The sequence below is a fragment of the Aquarana catesbeiana genome, linkage group LG02 (assembly GCF_042186555.1).
Source record: "Aquarana catesbeiana isolate 2022-GZ linkage group LG02, ASM4218655v1, whole genome shotgun sequence".
NCBI classification, from domain to species: domain Eukaryota; kingdom Metazoa; phylum Chordata; class Amphibia; order Anura; family Ranidae; genus Aquarana; species Aquarana catesbeiana.
The window spans coordinates 312,684,522-312,706,642 of record NC_133325.1 but is presented as its reverse complement, the minus strand read 5'-3'; the positions used below and the strand labels follow the sequence as shown (position 1 = coordinate 312,706,642).

The window sequence follows — 22,121 nt, the reverse complement described above, 5'->3', positions numbered from 1 at the left end:
TCAATACAGGGCATTTTCACCCACTTCCTGCCCAGGCCAATTTTCAGCTTTCAGCGCTGTAACATTTTGAATGACAATTGCGGGGTCATGTAACACTGTACCCCACAAATAGAGCTTTCTTTTGGTGGTATTTGATCACCTCTGTGGTTTTAATTTTTTGCGCTATAAACAAAAAAAGCGTCAATTTTGAAAAAAAAACACAATATTTTTTACTTTTTGCTATAATAAATATCCCAAAATAAAAAACCAAAAAAAAACAATTTCGTGCTCAGTTTAACCACTCAACAACAACCGGCCCATAGCCGAATGACGGCTGCTGGGCGGTTGCTTAACTCTGGGAGTGCGTACAATGATGTCCTCCCAAAATTCCCCTCTCGCGTGCCCCCTGGGGCGCGCACCCGAACACATCCGTGACCGCCGGGTCCAGATGACCCGGCGCATCACGGATCCCGGTAAATGGCCGCTGATCGCAGCTGTTTACCATGTGATCGCTCCGTCAAATGACGGAGCGATCACATGTAAACAAACCGCCGTCATCTGATGACACCGGTTCCTCCCCTCCCCTCTGTGTACCGATCGGTACACTGTGAGCGGAGAGGGGGATGGATGGATGGCAGCAGCGCTGTGGGCTGTATGTGTAGTGCCCACAGCACTGCTCAGTGACAACTGCCATCCATCCATCCATGCTCAGCCATCCCTAATTCTCTGCAATGCCCGGCAATACTCTGCAATGCCCCACAACACTGTGCAATACTGTGCAATACCCCACAATACTGTGCAATACTCTGCAATACCCCGCAATACTCTGCAATACCCCGCAATACTGTGCAATACTCTGCAATACCCCACAATACTCTGCAATACCCCACAATACTCTGCAATACCCCCCAATACTGTGCAATACTCTGCAATACCCCGCAATACTCTGCAATACCCCCCAATACCATGCAATACTCTGCAATACCCCCACAATACTGTGCAATACTCTGCAATACCCCCACAATACTGTGCAATACTCGGCAATACCCCCACAACACTGTGCAATACTCTGCAATACCCCCACAATACTGTGCAATACTCTGCAATGCCCCACAATACTGTGCAATACTCTGCAATACCCCGCAATACTATGCAATACCCAGCCATACTCTGCAATACTCGGTGATACCCAGCCATACCCAGTCATAGTCGGCGATACACTGCAATACTCTGTCATACTCATCCATACCCAGCCATGCTCAGCCATACTCTGCAATACCCAGCCATACTCTGCAATACCCCACAATACTCGGCCATACCCTGCCATGCTCTGCCATACACTGCCATGCTCGTCCATGCTCGGCTGTACTCGGCCTCTGTATGTGGCCAGGCTGTGGAAGTCTCACACATGTGGTATCGCCGTACTCAGGAGGATTAGGAGAATCTATTTTGGGGTGTCATTTTTGATATGTACATGCTATGTGTTAGAAATATTGTATAAATGGACAACTTTGTGTAAAATAAAATGCGTTTTAACCACTTCCCACCCGCTGGCTGTCATACGACGTCCTTGACTTTGTGCAGGGATATCTGAATGATGAGTGCAGCTACAGGCATCATTCAGATATCAGCTTTTTCAGCCGGCAATTCCCTACACCATAAGAATGATCATAGTGGCTGTTCCACTGCTTGATCGTTCTTACGGGAGACGAGAGGGGATTCCCCCATCCCACCGCCCTCCGGTGCTTCTACCGACTCACCGCTACGATCGAAGCCAGGACCTTTTTTTTTTTTTCTTTTATTTCAGGCTTCCCAGCCTAGAGGTGAGATGTGGGGTCTTATTGACCCCATATATCACTGTAAAGAGGACCTGTCATGCCATATTCCTATTACAAGGGATGTGTACATTCCTTGTAATAGGAATAAAAGTGATCAAACATTTTTTTTGGGGGGAAAAAGCATCAAACTAAAATAAATAAAGTAAAATGAACAATAAAAAAAGAAAAAAAATGTTTAAAGCGCCACTGTCCCTGTGTGCTCACATGCAGAAGTGAATGCATACATAAGTCCCGCCCACATATGAAAACGGTGTTCAAACCACACATGTGAGGCATCGCTGCGATCGGTAGAGCAAGAGCAATAATTTTGGACCTAGAACTCCTCTATAACTCAAAACATGTAACCAGTAAAAAATTTTAAATAGGTCGCCTATGGGGATTTTTGAGTAGCGAAGTTTGGCGCCATTCCACAAGCGCGTGCAATTTTGAAAGGTTACATGTTGGGTATCTATTTACTCGGCGTAACTTCATTTTTCACATTATGCAAAAACATTGGGCTAACTTTACTGTTTTGTTTTTTTTAAAGCACAAAACTGTTTTTTTCCAAAAAAACGCGTTAAAAAAATTGCTGCGCAAATACCGTGCGAGATAAAAAGTTGCAATGACCACCATTGTATTCTCTAGGGTCTTTGCTAAAAAAACATATATAATGTTTTGGGGTTCTATGTAATTTCCTAGCTAATAAATGATGATTTTTACATATAGGAGAGAAATGTCAGAATTGGCCTGGGTGCTCCAGAACGCCTGAAGGTGCTCCCCTGCATGTTGGGCCTCTGTATGTGGCCACGCTGTGTAAAAGCCTCACACATGTGGTATCGCCATACTCGGGAGTAATAGCAGAATGTGTTTTGGGGTGTAATTTGTGGTATGCATATGCGGTGTGTGAGAAATAACCTGCTAATATGACAATTTTGTGAAAAAAAAAAAAAGTAAAAAAAAAAAAAACTTGATTTTTCAAAGAATTGTGGGAAAAAATGACAGCTTCAAAAAACTCACCATGCATCTTTCTAAATACCTTGGAATGTCTTCTTTCCAAAAAGGGGTCATTTGGGGGGTATTTGTACTTTTCTGGCATGTTAGGGTCCCAAGAATTTAGATAGGCCGTCAGTAATTCAGGTGTGATCAATTTTCAATGATTGGCACCATAGCTTTTGGACTCTATAACTTTCACAAAGACCAAATAATATACACCGATTTGGGTTATTTTTACCAAAGATATGTAGCGGTATAAATTTTGGCCAAAATATATGAAGAAAAATTTGCAAAATTTTATAACAGAAATGAAGAAAAATGCATTTTTTTACAGAATTTTCGGTCTTTTTTCTTTTATAGCGCAAAAAATAAAGAATCCAGCGGTGATTAAATACCACCAAAAGAAAGCTCTATTTGTGTGAAAAAAAGGACAAAATTTTCATATAGATACATGTTGCATGACTGAGTAATTGTCATTCAAAATGTGAGAGCACCAAAGGCTGAAAATTGGTCTGGTTATTAAGGGGGTTAAAGTGCCCAGTGGTCAAGTGGTTAAGCAAATAAATAAAGTTGCGCTAAAGAAAAATACATGTGAAAAGTCATGAATAATACATATGCATAAATATTTAAATGCACTAAATAAACTGTGAGACATAACGTGAAAACAATCACAAGGTGCAATGGATCGAACATATAATAATGTCCACAATGGGTAGCATAAATGGATAAGTACACACAACCGATGTGTGGTGAGTTCCAAGGTGGGAGATAATAGGGTGAAATATTAGGAAACTCCCAGGGGCATGGATGATGAACAGATGGATCACAATAACAGAGTGGCAATCTGTGTGTGCAGACCCTTACCAGAAAAGGTGGACCCTCTCCAGCGCAGGGTCATGTGAGCAGACAGATTACCCTCTGTAAGGAGCTGTAGAAGCTGCCGGTGTTTGATGTCTCCGGTCTCTGGTTCACTCAAAATGATGGATAGAGATGTCAAACAGGGAACGGAAAAACCCGATATAATAGCTTCTCTGGCTCTGAAAAGTAAAACACTCGGGCTACGGGCCCCGAGTGGAAAAACAAGAGAATAGGGGACGCTAATTGTGTAGTAGAAAGCGTATTTAGTTAAATAAACATGCGGATAGCCCGCAAATAACAGTACAAACAAATAGTAAAAAAGCCGGCTAGACAAACTGAAAACAAAACACCAGCGTGCCGGGGTCACATGTGGCGTGATGGCGTCAGCACAACACACCGCCCTACATGTTTCGCAATACCTTTGTGCGGGCGATGTGCTGAGCCATCACTTAAATAACGTGCAGCCGCAACCAAGCCTCGTTCTGACTTGGGCGCCATATTAGACATAGAGAATAGGTGGAACGCAGAAGAGAGCCAGACCTCGATCTGATACCAATACTCTTCATGTGGGATGTACCCATGTTGTCAAGGGCACCATATTAGAAAGAATAAATTACAAAATGAAACTAAATAAAATACAGAGGGGAAGCAGAGGTCAACCTAAACTACTTCCCACACGTATATCAATAATGTTACAATAGGAAAATATATATACCCAACTCCGTAGAATTTGTAGAGTATTTTATACAGAACTTATTTTAAGACAAATTGTATTTATATGAATAAAAAATATATGTAAAAAATATATATAAAGAATATATAAAAAATATATATACATAAAAATTGTATACAATGAAGAGGGCCAAATGAACCAATATAATATTGGAAAAGGTAGAAGTAATTTTTAAAACTAGAATAAAATCGAGGTCAGGATCCCCTCTGTATGCATAAATTACAAAGCATAGAACTCATATTGGACACTACATATATAACCAAAACCAGAAAAAAATCAAGAATTATCAATAAAAGCGTTGATTTCTATGTCAACATTCAATCCTGAGGGTCTAAGACATTTAATTTTATAAATCCAGTTCATTTCCAATTTTGAGATGGCCCGTCTTTTGGGACCCCCTCTCCAAGGTAATTTCAATCTATCTATTCCTCAGTTTAGGCCGATATGTATTCTTCTACATATTTTTGCTAAAAAAAACAAAACAAAACGCAATAAGCGTATATTGATTGGTTTGTGCAAAAGTTTTAGGGACTACAAAATAGGTTACTGATTTATGGCATTTTTATTATTATTTTTTTTTACTAGTAATGATCTGCGATTTTTGTCAGGACTGTGACATTGCAGCGGACAGATCGGACACTTTTGACACTATTTTGGAACCATTGACAATTATACAGCAATATACAGCTATAAATTTGTACTGATTACTGTATACATGTCACTGGCAGGGAAGGGGTTAACACCAGGGGGCGATCAAGGGGTTAAATGTGTTACCTAGGGAGTGATTCTAACTGTGGGGGGAGGGGACTGGCTGGAAGGGGTGACCGATCAGTGTTCCTATATACTAGGAACACACGATCTGTCTCCTCTCCCCTGACAGGATGTGGATCTGTGTGTTTGTCTGTGACCAGCAATCGCGGGTGCCCGGCGGACATCACGGTCGCCAGGCACACGCATCGGCTCCCGATTGACGCGGCGGGCGCAAGTGCGCCCCCTAGACCACCGGGAAGCTGAGGACGTCATATGACGCCCGCCCAGGATGGCATAGCCACCTTGCAGCCGTCATATTACAAGATGCGGGATGGGAAGTGGGTAATATACATACTTATTTGCATACTCTGTTTACCGAATGCTCTGCCCTAGTGGCCATATAGATTGGCCCAAGTCTTATTGCATATGCTGTGACATCTGTACCACGTGGACATCCATACACCTACATAACACATAGACTATATTGTTTATTTGACTACATGCTGCATTATATGAGCAAGGATTTTACCTGGATACGCATTTGTTCAATTTTCTCCAGGACTGTTTTGAATCATGCTGGGATTTACATACATATGGATCCAACAGTTTGATTTTTGCATACACTCATGTGAGATTTTCAATGTTCCAAACCTCTTCTTACCTATTCATCAACTATAGGGCTTGTTTGGGACCTATTTAAATCTTCATCCGAGAGGATGCTATAGATGACTCTTTTTAGAACATTTGGAGGCCACAACAATACAATTGTCACACTCTTGGGTGCCTCCCAATTGCACAACATGGGGAAACTTTAGGACTCTGTATAGTTCTCTATTGAAGTCCTATATACAGGTCACTTTATAACTGATCCAGGAGATATATATTTTATGAATGAAATTAGTAATATATGTAATATTTGCATATTACAATTTTCTTTTGTGAGGCCCCTCAGCAGTGGTGTAGCTAGCACATCTGGCACCAGGGCCTGGTCATTTTTTTGCACCCCCCAAGAAAAATGTTATGTAGCAATATTGCGGCGCTAAAACTGTGGGTTTGGTCAGATTACATCAACAGTTGGAGGGGCTTAAATGGCCATATAGAAAGTAAGAACCGCGCTGTGAAAGTAATAATCCTATATAAAAAGTCCAACAGTCATAAATCATAAGTGACTTATGATTTATGACTGTTGGACTTTTTATATAGGATTATTACTTTCACAGCGCGGTTCTTACTTTCTATATTCTATTTTGGTGTGCCTCACTTATAACCGCAGCTTTTATATTATATATATTTTTTTTCTCTTAGCGCAGTTTTTTTATTTTTTATTTTTTAAATGGCCATATGCTTTAATGACTGTGCCACAAGCGAGTATGTAACAGACAGTACAAACCTCAGTACATGCTTTTTAATAAGATAAAACTGTTCTATTGCATATTCTTTACTACACACAGCTAATCCTAAAGTGATATTAAAGTCTTGTTCTTTTTTGATTTTTTTTAAATAACAATCATGTTATACTTACCTGCTCTGTGTAATGGTTTTGCACAGAGCAGCCCGGATCCTCCTCTTCACTGGTCCTTCGCTGGCGCCCCTGGCCCCTCCCTCCTTCTGGGTGCCCCCACAGCTTGCTATGGGGGCATCTAAGCAGGTGCACTTTCGCCAACTCTGTCTCCTAATTGGCTTACTGGCTGTTATTGACAGCAGTGGGAGCAAATGGCTCCCGCTGCTACCAAAAGCCAATCAGGAGTGTGAGTCCTTGGAGAGCCAAGGCTCTCGTGGGCATTGCTGGATCGGGAGGGGGCTCAGGTAAGTATTAGGTGCGGCTGGGGAGACTGCTGCACACGGAAGGGGTTTTGCCTGCATGCATAGAATGCATTAAGGTAAAAGACCTTGTGCCTTTAAAACCACTTTACCAAGGCATGTGCTTTACTTAGAAAGTAGTCAGGAGTAGTCAGGGGTAAGAAATGTAAAACACAGTGAGGGGAAATTATCAAAACTGGTGCAGTCAGAATCTGGAACAGCTGTGCATAACAACCAATCAGCTTCTATCTTCAGCTTGTTCAGCTTTAAAAATGAAAGAGCTGATTGGTTGCCATACACAGCTGCTCCATATTCTGTCTGTTCTAGTTTTGATAAATTCTCCTAAGGGGATCATTACGACAGGCCCTGAGAAAGGTCCTGTATGCTGAGCCAATTTTTGCTGCATCTGCATGCACCAGAGATCTTCACCTATAGAAGTGGGTGCGCAAATTCAAATGCAGACTCTGTGCAATCGGATACATGCATCCCTTCCTGTCTGCATGTCAAATTTTGACATTCGACTATGTCCATGCAGCTGCTGCGTCCCAATTGACTTTGACTGGACTACCTGTACAGGGATGCACAGAACACCAAGTATCCCCACGCGGTACACAACCATCACACTGGGCATGGACGCATATGCTCCATGTGAATGAGGCCTAATTGTCATGTGTGATAGCAGGAAAGAGGAGATGTCAGGTATGTGATTTTTTTTCTTTAATCATACTTACGTAGGTGGATGCTGCATCTGTCCCCCCCCCGGCTCTCAGGCTGAGAACCTGAGTATTCAAACTGATCACTCAGTTCTCAGTGCCCCCTGAGCAGAGCACCTTATGGCTGTCAGTCTCTGGCTCTCTGCTCTGCCCCCTCCCCCCCCCCCCACGCTCACTGAAAAATTGGGCTGTGGAGAGGACGGGAGCGGCTAGCTCAGCGGGCTGTCGGCTGAACTCACGGAACCGGTCCAGACTGGTAAAATATCACAACCATATGGTCAGGAATCACTCACATGCCTCAACAGGTTCTGTGACGTCAGCTGACAGCCCGAAGAATGGTCACAGGGGGCCACAGGAGTGCAAAACAATCTGCACTGCTGTAATCCCCAGGAGAAGTACAGCCAAACAAGCAATATATCTATCACAGGACCTGTCTCTCTGCTCCTGTTTGACGTTACTTGCAACAATTGATAAATGTCCCCATTTATGTTGTGAACCCCCCATCCAGGGGCCTCTGCCACACCAACCACCATTTCCAAGTTAAGGGCCTCTTCTAACCCCGCCCCCCCTTAGTCTAGGGCAGCTTCCCCTGCACTACCCTCCTAGTCCAAGGCCTCCTCTACAGCCCCCCCCCCCCCCCCCCCAGTTTAGAGGCCTCCTCTGCATCCTGCCCTCTGAATCCGGGTCCTTTGCCACACCAACACCACTTTTCAAGTCCAGGGCCTCCTCTACACCCCCAGTCTAGGGCCTCCTTTGCATCCCCTAGTTCATAGCCTCCTCTGCAGTCCCCCATGCTAGTCCAGGGCCTTCTCTGCACCTCCCAGTCCAGGGCCTCCTGTGTACTCCCCTCCTAGTCCAGGGGCTCCTCTCCTAATCCATGGTCTTTGATACACCAACCCCTTTCTGGTCCAGGCCCCCCCCCACTCCAGCGCCTCCTCTGCACCTCCCCAGTCCAGGGCCTCCACTGTACCCCCCCAGTCCAGGGTCTTCTCTGCACCCCCCAGGCCCCTCAATCCTTTGACATAACAACCCCAACTTGCTAGTCCTTCTGCACACAAACCCATTCTCCTTGTCCTAATAAATGCCTTCCAGTTCCACAAAGGCGCTCTCATACTGTGTTTGTTTTACCCAGACCTCTTTATTTGTACCTATTGATCATTTCTTTTTGAGTGGGTACCACTGTATTTATAAGTTATTGCTTTAACATTTATGCTCTTTTTTGCATAATCTTTACACAAAAAAACTTTATATAGCATAGACAACTACAAAATTAGGAGGTAAAATCTATAAATTATTTTTTTTTGTTGCAGGTATGCTTTGAGATTAAAATCCCATTCAGGTCATAGTGGATCATCTCTGGATAAGAAAATTACAGCATTATGGTTTGTATATTTCTCTGATACATTCCCCCCACCCTATTTTCCACTCTGTATTTCTACATGTATTTGCTACATGCATTTGCTATTAATACACAGAGTGGAGGATGATGAAGTGTGTATATGTGCATGATTACTGAACTTTAAACAACTTTCCCTTGGGTACGATTAAATGACTTAATTGTCTTTTAATAGAGTCTTTCATTTTCATATTGGAGGTGGTATACAGTACTTAACAAAGCCAATAAACTAGCTAACTTGGCTAAAATGTCCTGTACTGACCCCATGCATTTTCCATGTGAGGCATAGCAATGAAGTTGTCTGATTCACTAAACAGTGAAATAAGGGTTGCGCATCTTATTTTGGCCTGTTTTCACATTGTAACTTTTTCAGTTAAACCTGATTCACTAAATTGTTAGACGATATCATAACTACAGTTTTTGCATGTGCAAAAAAATGTACTTGCACATTAGCAGGCCACGAGAATTTTTAAATGTTTAAGGGTAAAACTGGGACATTTCTTCTGCTGAAATCAGGTAACATTTAGTTGCTGATGAGGATTGACTATTTTGGTAGGTTTCTCAAAAAATGTTTACTATTAAATTGATTTGGTATTACAAATTCTCATACATGTATGTGTGACTTTCATAGATATTTTTTCGGGAGTGTTATATTTATTGCGGCACAAGCTCAAACTGCCAAAAATTAAAATTTTTTCTGAAATATAGCAGTTCTTTAAAAATTTTTGGTCATCAATGTTTTTATTGTTAAGGGTGCATTGAATACAATATTCAGGTGCGAATGATGAGTTAAGTATTTTTTTAACACTCACAAACTTTAGAATGCAGTTTAGTGAATCAGGGTCTATTTGTTCCTTTTTCAACTCATTGCTCCAGAGTGCACTTTTGCATTAAAATGAACAGTGGAAAACTAAACCTTATTTTATTACATGGTGTTGTACTTCTTCTACCACCATGCATTACTTTAGTACTTTCTCTACTGCTTCTACCAAAATACATCCTGCTGATGGTTTGTCATCATTTAACTTCTTTTCATATGGCAGGTATATTGCCAAATATGACAAAACTGAGCATTAATTTTTATTTATTTATATATATATATATATATATATATATATATATATATATATATATATATATATATATATATATACTGTATATATATTTATTTATTTTATTCTCTCGCAGTTATCGTTGTCTTGCACTTCTGTACTGGAGAATGTTCCGCCTCAAAAGAGATCATGCGGTGAAGTATTCTAAAGCACTCATTGATTATTTTAAGGTAGGCACAAATAACTGCTATGCAACATTTTTTTTTTTTTTTTTTTATTGTTCACTGGTATAATTACAAAATTCACAATGGCAGGGTTTACAGAACAACTTAAAGCAGAACCCCAGCCAAAACATCAAGATAAAATAAGTAGCCCTTCAAAAGCTAAAATCATAAAACAGCTTATGCCGCTTTCACTTCTATTCACTTTTAGTCCAGGTAGTTCCCCAGCAGTAACTGCTAGATGTCTAGGTTTTTCTGGACCAGCCCCAGACTGTGACTGGTCAGTGAAAAGAGAGACAGCACAGCGATGAGCTCAACTCTCTGTGCCTCTGCTTTCATTTCCTTCTTGTTACCCCATCAACTGATTGACTTCTTGCACTTCTTCTCCCTAATTCAGGTACTTACATTGCTCGCATTTAAAAACACATTTAACAGTATTTGTATCAATGCTAACAGAGCTTTAATAATGTGTGTTATACCTGCTTAGAGTTAAGCTTTAATTATTATTCAAATGGACCTATCTTGCAGCTTTGCAAACATTTTCTCATAATACCACACTCTAAATAAGAATTAAAGTGTAGTTGCTACTACATAAACTGCACAACTCTTTATTCATTAACATATAGATAAATGTATTCCTTACATGCAGGCAGTGTGTTTAATACCTCATGTTTCAACTTTTTGCGATACCCTGTACAGCAGAGTTTACTCTTGGAGAGGGAGAAGCAGCACAAATAGCCATTTAATTGTGATGCAGTACTCATGTTCTCACAAGGAACATGCTGACAGGAATAGACAGCAGAGTGACAGAGAGGTGAGTTAATCAGTCTGATGTTTCTCTTTTTACTGTCCAGTCACAGGCCGGGGAAGGACAAGATCATTATGTATTGCAGTAGAAAAAATAAAGGTATTCTGGCCAGCCATACAGGGATGTGCTGTGTGAAGGGATGTGCTGTGTAAATTGCAGAACAGGATAAACAGATATACAAAATCTTTGGCGGATTAAAAAAAAAAAGTTTTGAACAAGGTCTATAAATTCCTGTGATTCTCTAAAAATCTTCCAAGTGGCCCAGTTATGTATGTACTGCTCCTTGGTACCCACTGCCAATGATGTGGGATAACTACATGGGCTGCAGTGAGGAGATGTCTAAGCATGACTCTCTTGCTGTCTTTTTTGAGCCAGTGAGGAAATGTCTAAGCATGGCTCTCTTGGGGAAATGTCTAAGAATGGATCTCTTGGCTGTCTTTTTTGAGCCACGAATCATAAAGAGAAATACCAAATGAGGGGAATTGTTACAATTTCAGAGACTCTAGTTGGATGAGTTAAGCATCGATCTGACAACAAGGGGTAAATACAGTGGAGAGTAATTGGGCACTCATACCAGTGTGTAAGTATTTGGAAGCTGACCTTGTGAGCCCCGTTGGCAAGGGATAAATGGTGATTTAATGTAAAGGTTTCACCCCATTCTTCCAGAGAATAGAAGGTAGCCAATTCTGCAGCCCATTTTTCTACATAGAGAGACACACAAGGATGCACAAGGGACAAAAGTATGTTGTAAATATCAGGGAGTGTGCAAGGAGGAGAGTCTTGGCGTAAAAGGGTCTCAAATGGTGTCGGTTCCATAGACAAGTTTGTTCAATTTGGAATTGAATGAAGAAGTAAAGGAGTAAAATGGTTTCAAACTGTGACAAATCCATAAACAAATGCGTTATATTCAGAACTGAATGAAGAAACAAGAAAATGCTGGGTTCCCAAATAATCAGGTCATAGTCCCCAATGGGAGGGAGATGTGAAATTTAGGGAAGGCCCCATCCCACACTTCTAGGAGGTGGCAGGTAATAACTAAGTATGAGTTTGGGGTATCCCTCTGTATGGGTTCAATCCAAGGAAGGGCCTGAAGGTCAGAGGCTAGGGTTCTACTTTAAAATATCTCAACATTACTAGGAATTTGTGCATTCTGGAAAACTTTTGCAGTGAAATGATCAGTCTCCCTTTTAGAAAAGTAAAAAGAGTATATCTGTTGAGTGAGTATGAGTTTGCTCTTTTTGTACTTTTGGGTTGAAATGTGTTACATTTATGAGAATATTAATTAAGAGGTAACAATGAATTCTTATTGCATATATCGCTGAAATGGAAATGTTTGGATGCAAATTTTATTTGGGAATCATATAGTTGACTGATATCATAGTTCTTACTTGTGTAAAACAGTGTGCATTTTTTTTTTTTTTTTTTTTTGTAGAATTCATCAAAAGCATCTCAAATATCATCACCAGGGAATGGCAAGGAAAAGTAAGTGGCTAGATTAGAGCTTGGAAAATGTTCCTCTAGTATTCTAAATAATGAAAGAGCAGAGTGAAAATGTTTCAACCAAATGGAGATAATGCAATATTGTCTGCCCATTGAGAGGTATTAACTGTTAGTTATCAGTTAACACACCAAATTCCCAATTTACTCTTGGCACGCTGCTATACACCTTTACATATTTCTAGCAAACTCTTGCTTAAAAATAGTAATCATTAGTTTTCTCATACTGCAATACATTTTCTAGCTGACCAGCTGAGTCAAACTAAGCCCCCTTTGACAAGTCCCTACTTTACTGTGCAAAATAGGTGCAAAATTTACTTAGTTGCTTATAGGAAAATGTATTGGCCATACATTGGACAAATAGGAGTTGATTTATTAAAGGCAAAATAGGCTGGTAACTTTGCTATAGAATGTTATAATAACAGTGTTTAGTGAATGTTGTGAAAATTAAAAAATTTAAAAAAAACAGCTGTATGCTTGCACAGGATTGGAAATTGGAAATCAGAAATGTTTCACCTGAATAAAATAAGCTGTTGGGAAAATGGCCTTGCAAGGTGCAAATTACCTTGTAATACATAAAGTCAATCAAGTCCATTGTGCCAATATGGTGTAAACTAACACAGCTGAATAAGAGCTACTTTCTCACAGGTCTGATCACCTACCTGAACACTGCAATAGTAATTATAATTATAAACTGTGTGTGGTTAAATCTAAATGGCCATACAGTATATATAAAACATAAGAGGTGCGTGACCACATGTTAATACAAACTATTTTTGAGCCCTCTGCATACTGCTGTAGACCCTTATATACTTCCTGCAAACTTTTATATTAAAACGGGGATTCTTGGTTTGTGTATATTCCATACGTATTCAAGCTGGCCAAAGAACTGTGCGAGAACTGTATGTACGGGGGTAGAGGTGGCGTTACACAGACCCTGTCACTTTACCCTGAATGAACAAGACAACAGTAAAGTCAATTCACTAATGCTTATCACATGAGATATTTGTGTTTTATACAAATATCTCATGCCATATGTGAACTGTCAATTCTCTACCAATAAATACAGCATTCACAAAAAAAAACATTAATTATTTATTCATTAATTATCTTGCTGTTTAAAAAAAATGTTTCATTAAGAGTTGAAAACATTTGGCAGCAGTATACCTAAAACTTCTAAATGTGACAGTTCCAGGTAAGGGATGGTGGTTGTTGGGGAGCCAACATCCACCGGTGTACTAACAACCAGTAACTCACTCCCTGCCCTGTTAATAAGCCCCAGGTTTGTGGGGAAGAGGCCCCTGTCCACATCAACATGGGGACAATGTGCTTTGTTAGGGCCCCCCCCCCCGCCTTGTAAAGACCTCCCCACATTGAGGGCATGTGGTTTGGTAAGATTCAGGAGGAGGAGAACTGCCTGCTAACATCTCCCCCCCATCCTTTCTTGGCCTGCAAGGCTTCTTGCTCATCTAAGGCTGCATACTTTTTCCAATAGGTGTCCCCCCGTTCCCATCTCAAAAAGTTGGGAGGTATGTAATCATACCTTTTAATACTATACGTATCACAGCTCTAGGTGTGCAAGAACATAACAAGTCACTTTAGTGATCAGGGATATGACATAGTCCACACTATTAATTGACTGGCTTAGTTGAATAAAATCTGCTAGCTTCACTTATAAGTATCAATCATATTTTTTAATTAGCACAATGACATTCTTAATTAAATTATAAACTTCATAGATACTAGGAGAATGATAGCTAATTAGTATTTATGTTTTATTCAGGGCCACAATTACTTCATCACCCATATCTACCAGTCCTCTGGTGAACTCTGTCATAAGCAACTCTACAAGTACTTCTATTATCAGCATCCCTCAGCGAATCCACCAGATGGCAGCCAATCATGTCAGTATTACTAACAGTATACTGCACAGCTACGATTATTGGGAAATTGCTGATAATCTAGCCAAAGATAATGCAGGTTGGTCATCTTTCTTGTCACTGCTTCTTATTTCACAATATTACATAGTCGCGTCTTTTAATATACCTGCCTCAAAAATAATATATTTAAAAAAAAAAAAACATTTTCCCAGAATATTTCAATATTTTGGTAAAAATGATTTAATAAACAGGTGTGATTTGACAACAGCACATTAATAATTAAACATTTTTGGAAGAAATGTACAAATACATGATACTTTAAAGGGGTTGTAAACCCTCGTGTTTTTTTCACCTTAATGCATCCTATGTGTAGCGCTGGTAGATTTGCGATCTACCATATGTTAGGTAAATTTAGTAACTTGTTTGTTAAATAGGTTAAGTTTGCCTCTGTTCCAGCTTGGCTGGCGTTGTATGTGTTTCCAGACTGACCGGTGGGTGTCGCTGTTATTACTGGTCAGTGTTGGAAAGGCAACGTGTCGAAGCGTATGGATGCTCTTCTGTCCCGGAGACAACTCGGTGGAGGTGGTCCTCCGAGTTGCATTCTGGACGAGGGTATTTATGGGACAGACGCCATATTCAGGGGTTCGTTTTTCAGCCACCTGCTGGCCCTCCTGGCCGACAGGTATGCATTAGAGAGCAATCTCGTGGTCCTCTGTTCCGGAGGCCCACGCCGCTGCGGCGCAGGGGTGGGCCCAGAAGCTTGTCTGTGGCCTACCACAGCAGCCGAAGAATGGTCCTGAGCTGTCTATCCAAAGGGAGGAAGCTGGACAACTGAGGAGATCTCAGGGGAGGACCCGTCATGGAAGGATCACGCAGCGTGCTGGTCTGGAGAGGGGCCTGGTGACTCGGTTGGAGGACGTATCCTAAAAGTAACTATACAGCATAGTGTTGCCGGGTTGGCTTAAAGGTTCAAGCAGTGTAACTGACGTTCATTGCAGAAAAAAACAATACATCCTGTGGCAGAGGATCGTACCGGTTTATCCCAAACAAGTCTGTGGCAGAGACTTTTGTTCGTGCTGCGTGCTGGCTACTAGGCAAGTGAGAGAGGCCTATCCAGGTGAGCAAGGAGTGTGTCCCATGAGGGGAGCGCATTCTATTATAATATCTAAATCCTACCAGGACATTTGTCAAGAACCTTATGAGAAGATATTTGAGTTTCTTCTGCAGTTTCCCTTCTGCCTCTTTCCTGCTATTTTCTTAGAAAATTGTTCAATAAAGCATTGAAAACGTACTCAAGTGTTGGTGCGTGTGTCGTCCAGAGGTAAACTGTAGTTAGTGCTACATGTGGGGGCGTCGTCCGGGATTTGTTGACCGTCAATTCTCGCAACCCAGAGAAGTGTTTTACCGGGAGTTTATGGACTTTGAAAAAATCCTTCAGGAAGAGAAAAGGATAAACTGCAGGACTTTATTTTTGAATGCGTAGACGGCGGGCGCCAGAGAAGGCCCGGGAGCTACGTGACCAGAAGATCAAGTGGGAGGAGCCTACCCTACTTGTTACCGAGTGGGACACGTGTATGTGTTTGGCGCCAGAGGAGAGGAGAGGCCTCGTGATCGTGCTGAAAAGATCAGAGTGTGGCCATATCTTTTCCAGTGATGCAGCCAATCATAGGACCGAGAATGTTCCCTACAAGCACCGTGATGAATGCTGTGCTATCTGGAACTCTGCTTACAGATACAGGAGTTCATTTGAAGCTTCAGGGGAGGTTTGTCCTGTATACCTCAGGAGATATTGAGGGACTGGGCATGATCTGCCATCAATGTGAAGGATTGGCCGTACATCTTCGTCCGTTTGGCCGATGTCCGCAATGTGGAGAGTACTTGTTTGTGGTGGAGCAACCTACCACATCGCCCCGTGCTTATCGGATGGATTGGGCAACAGGTATCGCCACAGTAGAAGCTGCTACCGCTACAGAGAGAGAGCGACAGGTCGTCACTTTGCTTGTTGTTGCTGATAATGTTCCGGAGAGAGACACTGCTGCTGTCGTCTCGTCAGGGAACATTACTTTGATTTCTGCGTCCACTACACCTACTCCTGTTGTGCCTACTCAAAGGAAGGTGGGATATGTGAAGGCTTCCCGCGGCCATGGTCGAGGCCTATCCCAGAGGTTACCTGAACTGGAGCTACCAGAGTCCACATCAGGAATGGGTAAGCCACTGATGGGGAATGTATCTGGGACTGTGAGTAAATATCTACCAGCAGAAGAGTTGGAAGACTCGGAATTGGAATCCATGTTGGATCTTTCCGGGGATGATGACCTATTTGAGACTATGTCACAAGAGCTGTTATGGTCACAAAGTGAAGATGTTGCCTCTGCTGTGACTTTCCCTGAATGGACAGCCCTGAGTTCTGGGAAGACATCACCCTGTGTGGAGCCACACAGTACTGTTACCGGGACTTTGCCAAAAGTTGCTAGTTCACTACAGACACCGGCTGGGTCTATGGTGAGCAAATCATTGGATTCCTGTGTACCGCCTGGTATGGGGAGAGACAGATCTTTGCCCAAACTTGCACGTTTGCAGAGGATGTTAAACAAGCGTGTCGCTGCCAAGTATGGTTTGGAGTTCCCCTATGTGCCCCAGGACATAATGCAGGTGATTGAAACTAATCGGGAACTTTGGTACAGTGAAGCTGTTTGGAACTATTTGTCTGTGCCTAAGCCTTTCTGAAAGACTGCATGTTCTGCTAAGATAGATGAACGTTTTAGTGGATGTTTCATGCACTGGAACTTTGGTCGGCACATCTATGCTGACAAGGTGGTTATCTGCAGGCCCGGAAAAGATGATGTTGTTTATTTCATTACCATCGTGGATAAAACGGGAAAACCACTGACATTGCCAGATCCCCGATTTTATTGGTAATTCTGAACAAAAGAACTTTGCAAGTAGTTAGCTAGTTAGTGTCAGTGTAAAGAAATCTGTGTGGTCAAGATTTGCATATTCTGCTCAGTGTTTTAAATCCAATGACTTCTTTTTGCTAGCCGGATTTATTTTTTTTCTTTATTTGAAGAGATCATAGTACAGGGATAGACTCCTTAAGTTTATTCCTATATGGATAAAAGGAAAAGAGGCACATTTTCTTTAAAGATGAGGCTTTGCTCCTAATATTGTACAGTATATATATATATGTGTGTGTGTGTTTAATAAGTTTTCCTTTTCAGGAATTATAGGATCTCCTATCAAGCTGGGAGGCTTTTCAGCTAAGATAGATAGTGAGGTTATGCACAATCGTAGGATGGTTTTGTTTGCAGATGTGAACATAATGTTTTATAGATGTAAGTCTTCTAGTATCTTTCCACTGTCTTTTCCTCTCTCTTTGTCTATCAAAGTTATAAGAAACTCAAATACTTACTCCCAGGCTTGGGAGTTACTGTTACTGTTTTTGGACAGACCTTGGGGACAACGTCTACTGTAGGGGGGGAGTATGTAGCGCTGGTAGATTTGCGATCTACCATATGTTAGGTAAATTTAGTAACTTGTTCGTTAAATAGGTTAAGTTTGCCTCTGTTCCAGCTTGGCTGACGTTGTATGTGTTTCCAGACTGACCGGTGGGTGTCGCTGTTATACTGGTCAGTGTTGGAAAGGCAACATGTCGAAGCGTATGGATGCTCTTCTGTCCCGGAGACAACTCGGTGGAGGTGGTCCTCCGAGTTGCATTCTGGGCGAGGGTATTTATGGGACAGATGCAATATTCAGGGGTTCGTTTTTCAGCCACCTGCTGGCCCTCCTGGCCGACAGGTATGCATTAGAGAGCAATCTCGTGGTCCTCTGTTCCGGAGGCCCACGCCACTGCGGCGCAGGGGTGGGCCCAGAAGCTTGTCTGGGGCCTACAACAGCAGCCGAGGAATGGTCCTGAGCTGTCTATCCAAAGGGAGGAAGCTGGACAACCGAGGAGATCTCAGGGGAGGACCCGTCATGGAAGGATCACGCAGCGTGCTGGTCTGGAGAGGGGCCTGGTGACTCGGTTGGAGGACGTATCCTAAAAGTAACTATACAGCATAGTGTTGCCGGGTTGGTTTAAAGGTTCAAGCTCTGTGACTGACGTTCATTGCAGAAAAAAACAATACATCCTGTGGCAGAGGATCGTACCGGTTTATCCCAAACAAGTCTGTGGCAGAGACTTTTGTTCGTGCTGCGTGCTGGCTACTAGGCAAGTGAGAGAGGCCTATCCAGGCGAGCAAGGAGTGTGTCCCACGAGGGGAGCGCATTCTATTATAATATCTAAATCCTACCAGGACATTTGTCAAGAACCTTATGAGAAGATATTTGAGTTTCTTCTGCAGTTTCCCTTCTCCCTCTTTCCTGCTATTTCCTTAGAGAATTGTTCATTAAAGCATTGAAAACGTATTCAAGTGTTGGTGCGTGTGTCATCCAGAGGTAAACTCAACGGAACCCCTAGACCCGGTGCCGGTAAAACAGAGGGAAGGAGAGTGAATGTAACAAGCCCGCTTAAACCAGTAGCTCCACCGAGAGTTAGTGCTACATATGCATTAAGGTGAAAAAACATCTGGCAGTGACCGGCCCCCTCAGCCCTCCCATTTTACTTACCTTAGCCCCGTATTTCCTTCAGCGGGGACGTGCTGTCCCTCTCTCCATGGGGTCCCGGCTCCGATCACACATATTCCGTCGGAAAGTCCGACCGTGTGTACAGGGCATTAAATGTACTTTTGCCATTCTGTGAAGATTTACTGCTTTTGGTTTTCGAAAGTGCCTCTCTTCTTAGTGAGTTAGCAGTGTATCTGAAGGGATGTAACAGTGCCTCTAATTTTGGTTGTGTAAAGGTAAAGGACATGTTACAACTGTCAACTGAAAAAAATCAGAGGGCACTTTGCTCCTGTGTAAAGATCCTAATTGCAAGTAAAGCTGTAGGATATATTGTAGATATATTTTTTCCTTTTGTGTTCTAAACAAGACATTTTTTTCATATTCCTCTAACAGAATTCTTTAAGGAGCTGGATGCATTAATGGGACCAATCACACTGCACAGTTCAATGGAGCACTTGGTTCAATACACTCGTCAAGGACTTTTATGGATTCGACAGAGGTCACATCATGTATTGTAGCAGCTTCTGTTCACTGGGTTTTATTTCCACTGGACTGCTAGAACTCCAAGCACTGAGCATTGTTCTATCACTGGCAGCACTTGTTTAAATATCTGTTTCTCCAGCATTGGCCAAATTCATGAACTCCTTGTTATCATTATGCAGGTAATAATTTATATTAAATCCATGCAGATAGGCAAACCTTTGGATATTGAAAATGCATTACATAATCTGTTCTATGCACCCCAAATGGTTTATTTTTCAATGGTTTGCTGGAAATTCAGGACAATAATAATGTACCAAACATTCTCTTTTCACTTGCAAGTGTCACTTTCTTATCTGTAGAACATTGTAAGAATAGGCCACTAAACTCCAGATTAAAAAATATATATCTTTTCAATAGACACACACAGAAGGGCTTAGCCCTGCCCCTTCTTCCTCTGCACTTCCTTTGATTGACAGTCTGAGTCCCTGTGTGAAAAGGAAGAGGGGAGAAGAGATGCAGCCATGCACAGCCTGGATTTCTTCTCCCCTCTCTGCCCCTTCACACAGGGAAGGGGGAGGACAGAACAATTTAAAACAGTTTTTTTTCCTTAATGCAAGCAATGCATTAAGGTTAAAAACGTTTTGACTTTAGAATCACTTTAAAACAAAATTTGCTTTAGAAAACTGTATACTAAGATGCTCAAAATGCTGTAGAATATATTTTCATTTTATGCATACTTTAAAGAGACCCTTTCACCAGCTTAAAAAAATGCATGTCAAAGTAATACTAAAGACTCGTTTTTTTTTCCATTAAAAATGACAAACATGTTATACTTACCTACTCAGTGTAGTGATTTTGCACAGAGCAGCCCAGATCCCCCTTTTCTCGGGTCCCCTCTTTGGTGTTCCTGGCCCCTCCCTCCTGCTGAGTGCCCCCACAGCAAGCAGCTTGCTATGGGGCACCCGAGCCGCTGCTCTGTGTGTCTATTCAGACGTGAAGATGTGGCTCGGCCCCACCCCCTTTCTCTCCTCATTGGCTCACTGTCTTTGATTGACAGCAGCAAGAGCCAATGGCGCGCACTGCTCTCTCAGCCAATGAGGAGCTGAGTCTCTCCTGCAACATCGATGGATCTAGATGGACCTCGGGTAAGTTTTAGGGGGGCTGAGGGGGCTGCTGCACACAGAAAGCTTTCTATCTTAAAGCATAGAATGCATTAAGATAAAATACCTTCTGCCTTTACAACCACTTTAAAGCACGGAAACAAATTATATGCAGTATTTTTCCTTTCCATAAATTATTTTTTTTCACTTGCAATGTGCTTTTGAACTTGCGAGAAAATCAGACCACTCCAGAAAGTAATTTCCTTTTCACACACCCCTCCCTCCTTACACATGATAGACCTCTCCACATCTAGGGGTATTTAAATAAAACCCTTTGCTGGCCCAGCATCTCCGCCCCTTCCTTCACCTCCCAACATAACCTTTTATGTAGCAGCTGAAGGAGGAGCGAAGGGGAAATTATAGAGGGTCAGTTAAGTGACAGCTCCGAGTCTTCTGGGGCTGCTGACATCACAACCAAAATGGCAGTACCCGGCAACAGCCTCAGGGCTTTTTATTGTCAACACAGGTAAAAAACAGAGCATAAAATACAGCAAATACACACATAATTTTATGGTGAGATTTTTGTTGAAATGAATGGCCTGGCAGCAAAATTTCTTTCAAGGTAAACTTCTTCCTAGTATTGCCTACTGCTTTGTGTCATTCCTTTTACAAATAGCACATTGAACTGATACACGAATTGCTTCTATATACAACCTTATATGGTTTACTATATCTCAATGCATCTTCTTCCGTTATTGGCAAGTCATTTTGAATTGAAGATCCTTTACAGAGTACTATACTCAATTGTGCCATATTTGTGAATTTTTGACGTCAAAATAAATATATTTCAATTTAATGTGCAGGACCTGTAAGTAAAAGACGACACTATATTTATATCAAGAAACTTTTCACATTTTTACAGTGCAATATTAAATAGGATGGTCTACAATGCTGATGAAAAGAGGAATAAAGTGTTGCCTAGTGCTTCAGTGTTTTCTCAATACATGATAACCCAATGTAGCACACTTTCTAGATAAATAATATAACAAAAGGGCCTTAATTATTATTATATCCAGAAGCACTTTTATATTTAAGAGATAAATGTTCATTACTCTGTAACAATACTTTTATATGTGATATTAAAAATAAAAACTCTATAATCACAATTTGCGTGTAGATTTCATGTTTATAGTTTATGCCATTTCTAAACTCACATGACCAGTTAGACAGGACTTACCAACAGCTGTGTACCATATTAAAGAGGAACTGAACTCAAAAAGTGCATTTGCTATGTTATAGGGAACATTTAGGGCCCAGTCACACTTACAATAGGTGTTGTGACAATGCACCCTAAAACACACCCATTACCACAGCGAATGAGACCCCAATGCATTATACAGTAGAGCCCAACACACCACACCACAATGCATATACATTGT

The 22,121-nt window shown here is 41.6% G+C and overlaps 1 protein-coding gene across 9 annotated transcripts in view; it reads left to right on the top strand.

Annotated features, from left to right (window-relative positions):
- Nucleotides 1-21,848, top strand: part of AFF3 (ALF transcription elongation factor 3) — a 523,081-nt gene extending 501,233 nt beyond the window's left edge. For 8 of the 9 annotated variants that reach the window (XM_073614716.1, XM_073614715.1, XM_073614718.1 and 5 more), the window contains 5 exons: nucleotides 8,954-9,025; nucleotides 10,228-10,321; nucleotides 12,553-12,602; nucleotides 14,401-14,597; nucleotides 19,493-21,848. In XM_073614716.1, coding sequence (XP_073470817.1) covers nucleotides 8,954-9,025; nucleotides 10,228-10,321; nucleotides 12,553-12,602; nucleotides 14,401-14,597; nucleotides 19,493-19,617 — 538 coding nt within the window. In that variant the 3' untranslated portion in view covers nucleotides 19,618-21,848. The remainder of the gene's footprint in view (nucleotides 1-8,953; nucleotides 9,026-10,227; nucleotides 10,322-12,552; nucleotides 12,603-14,400; nucleotides 14,598-19,492) is intronic. The other variant, XM_073614722.1, reaches the window with a different exon arrangement.
- The last annotated feature ends 273 nt before the right edge of the window (nucleotides 21,849-22,121 follow it).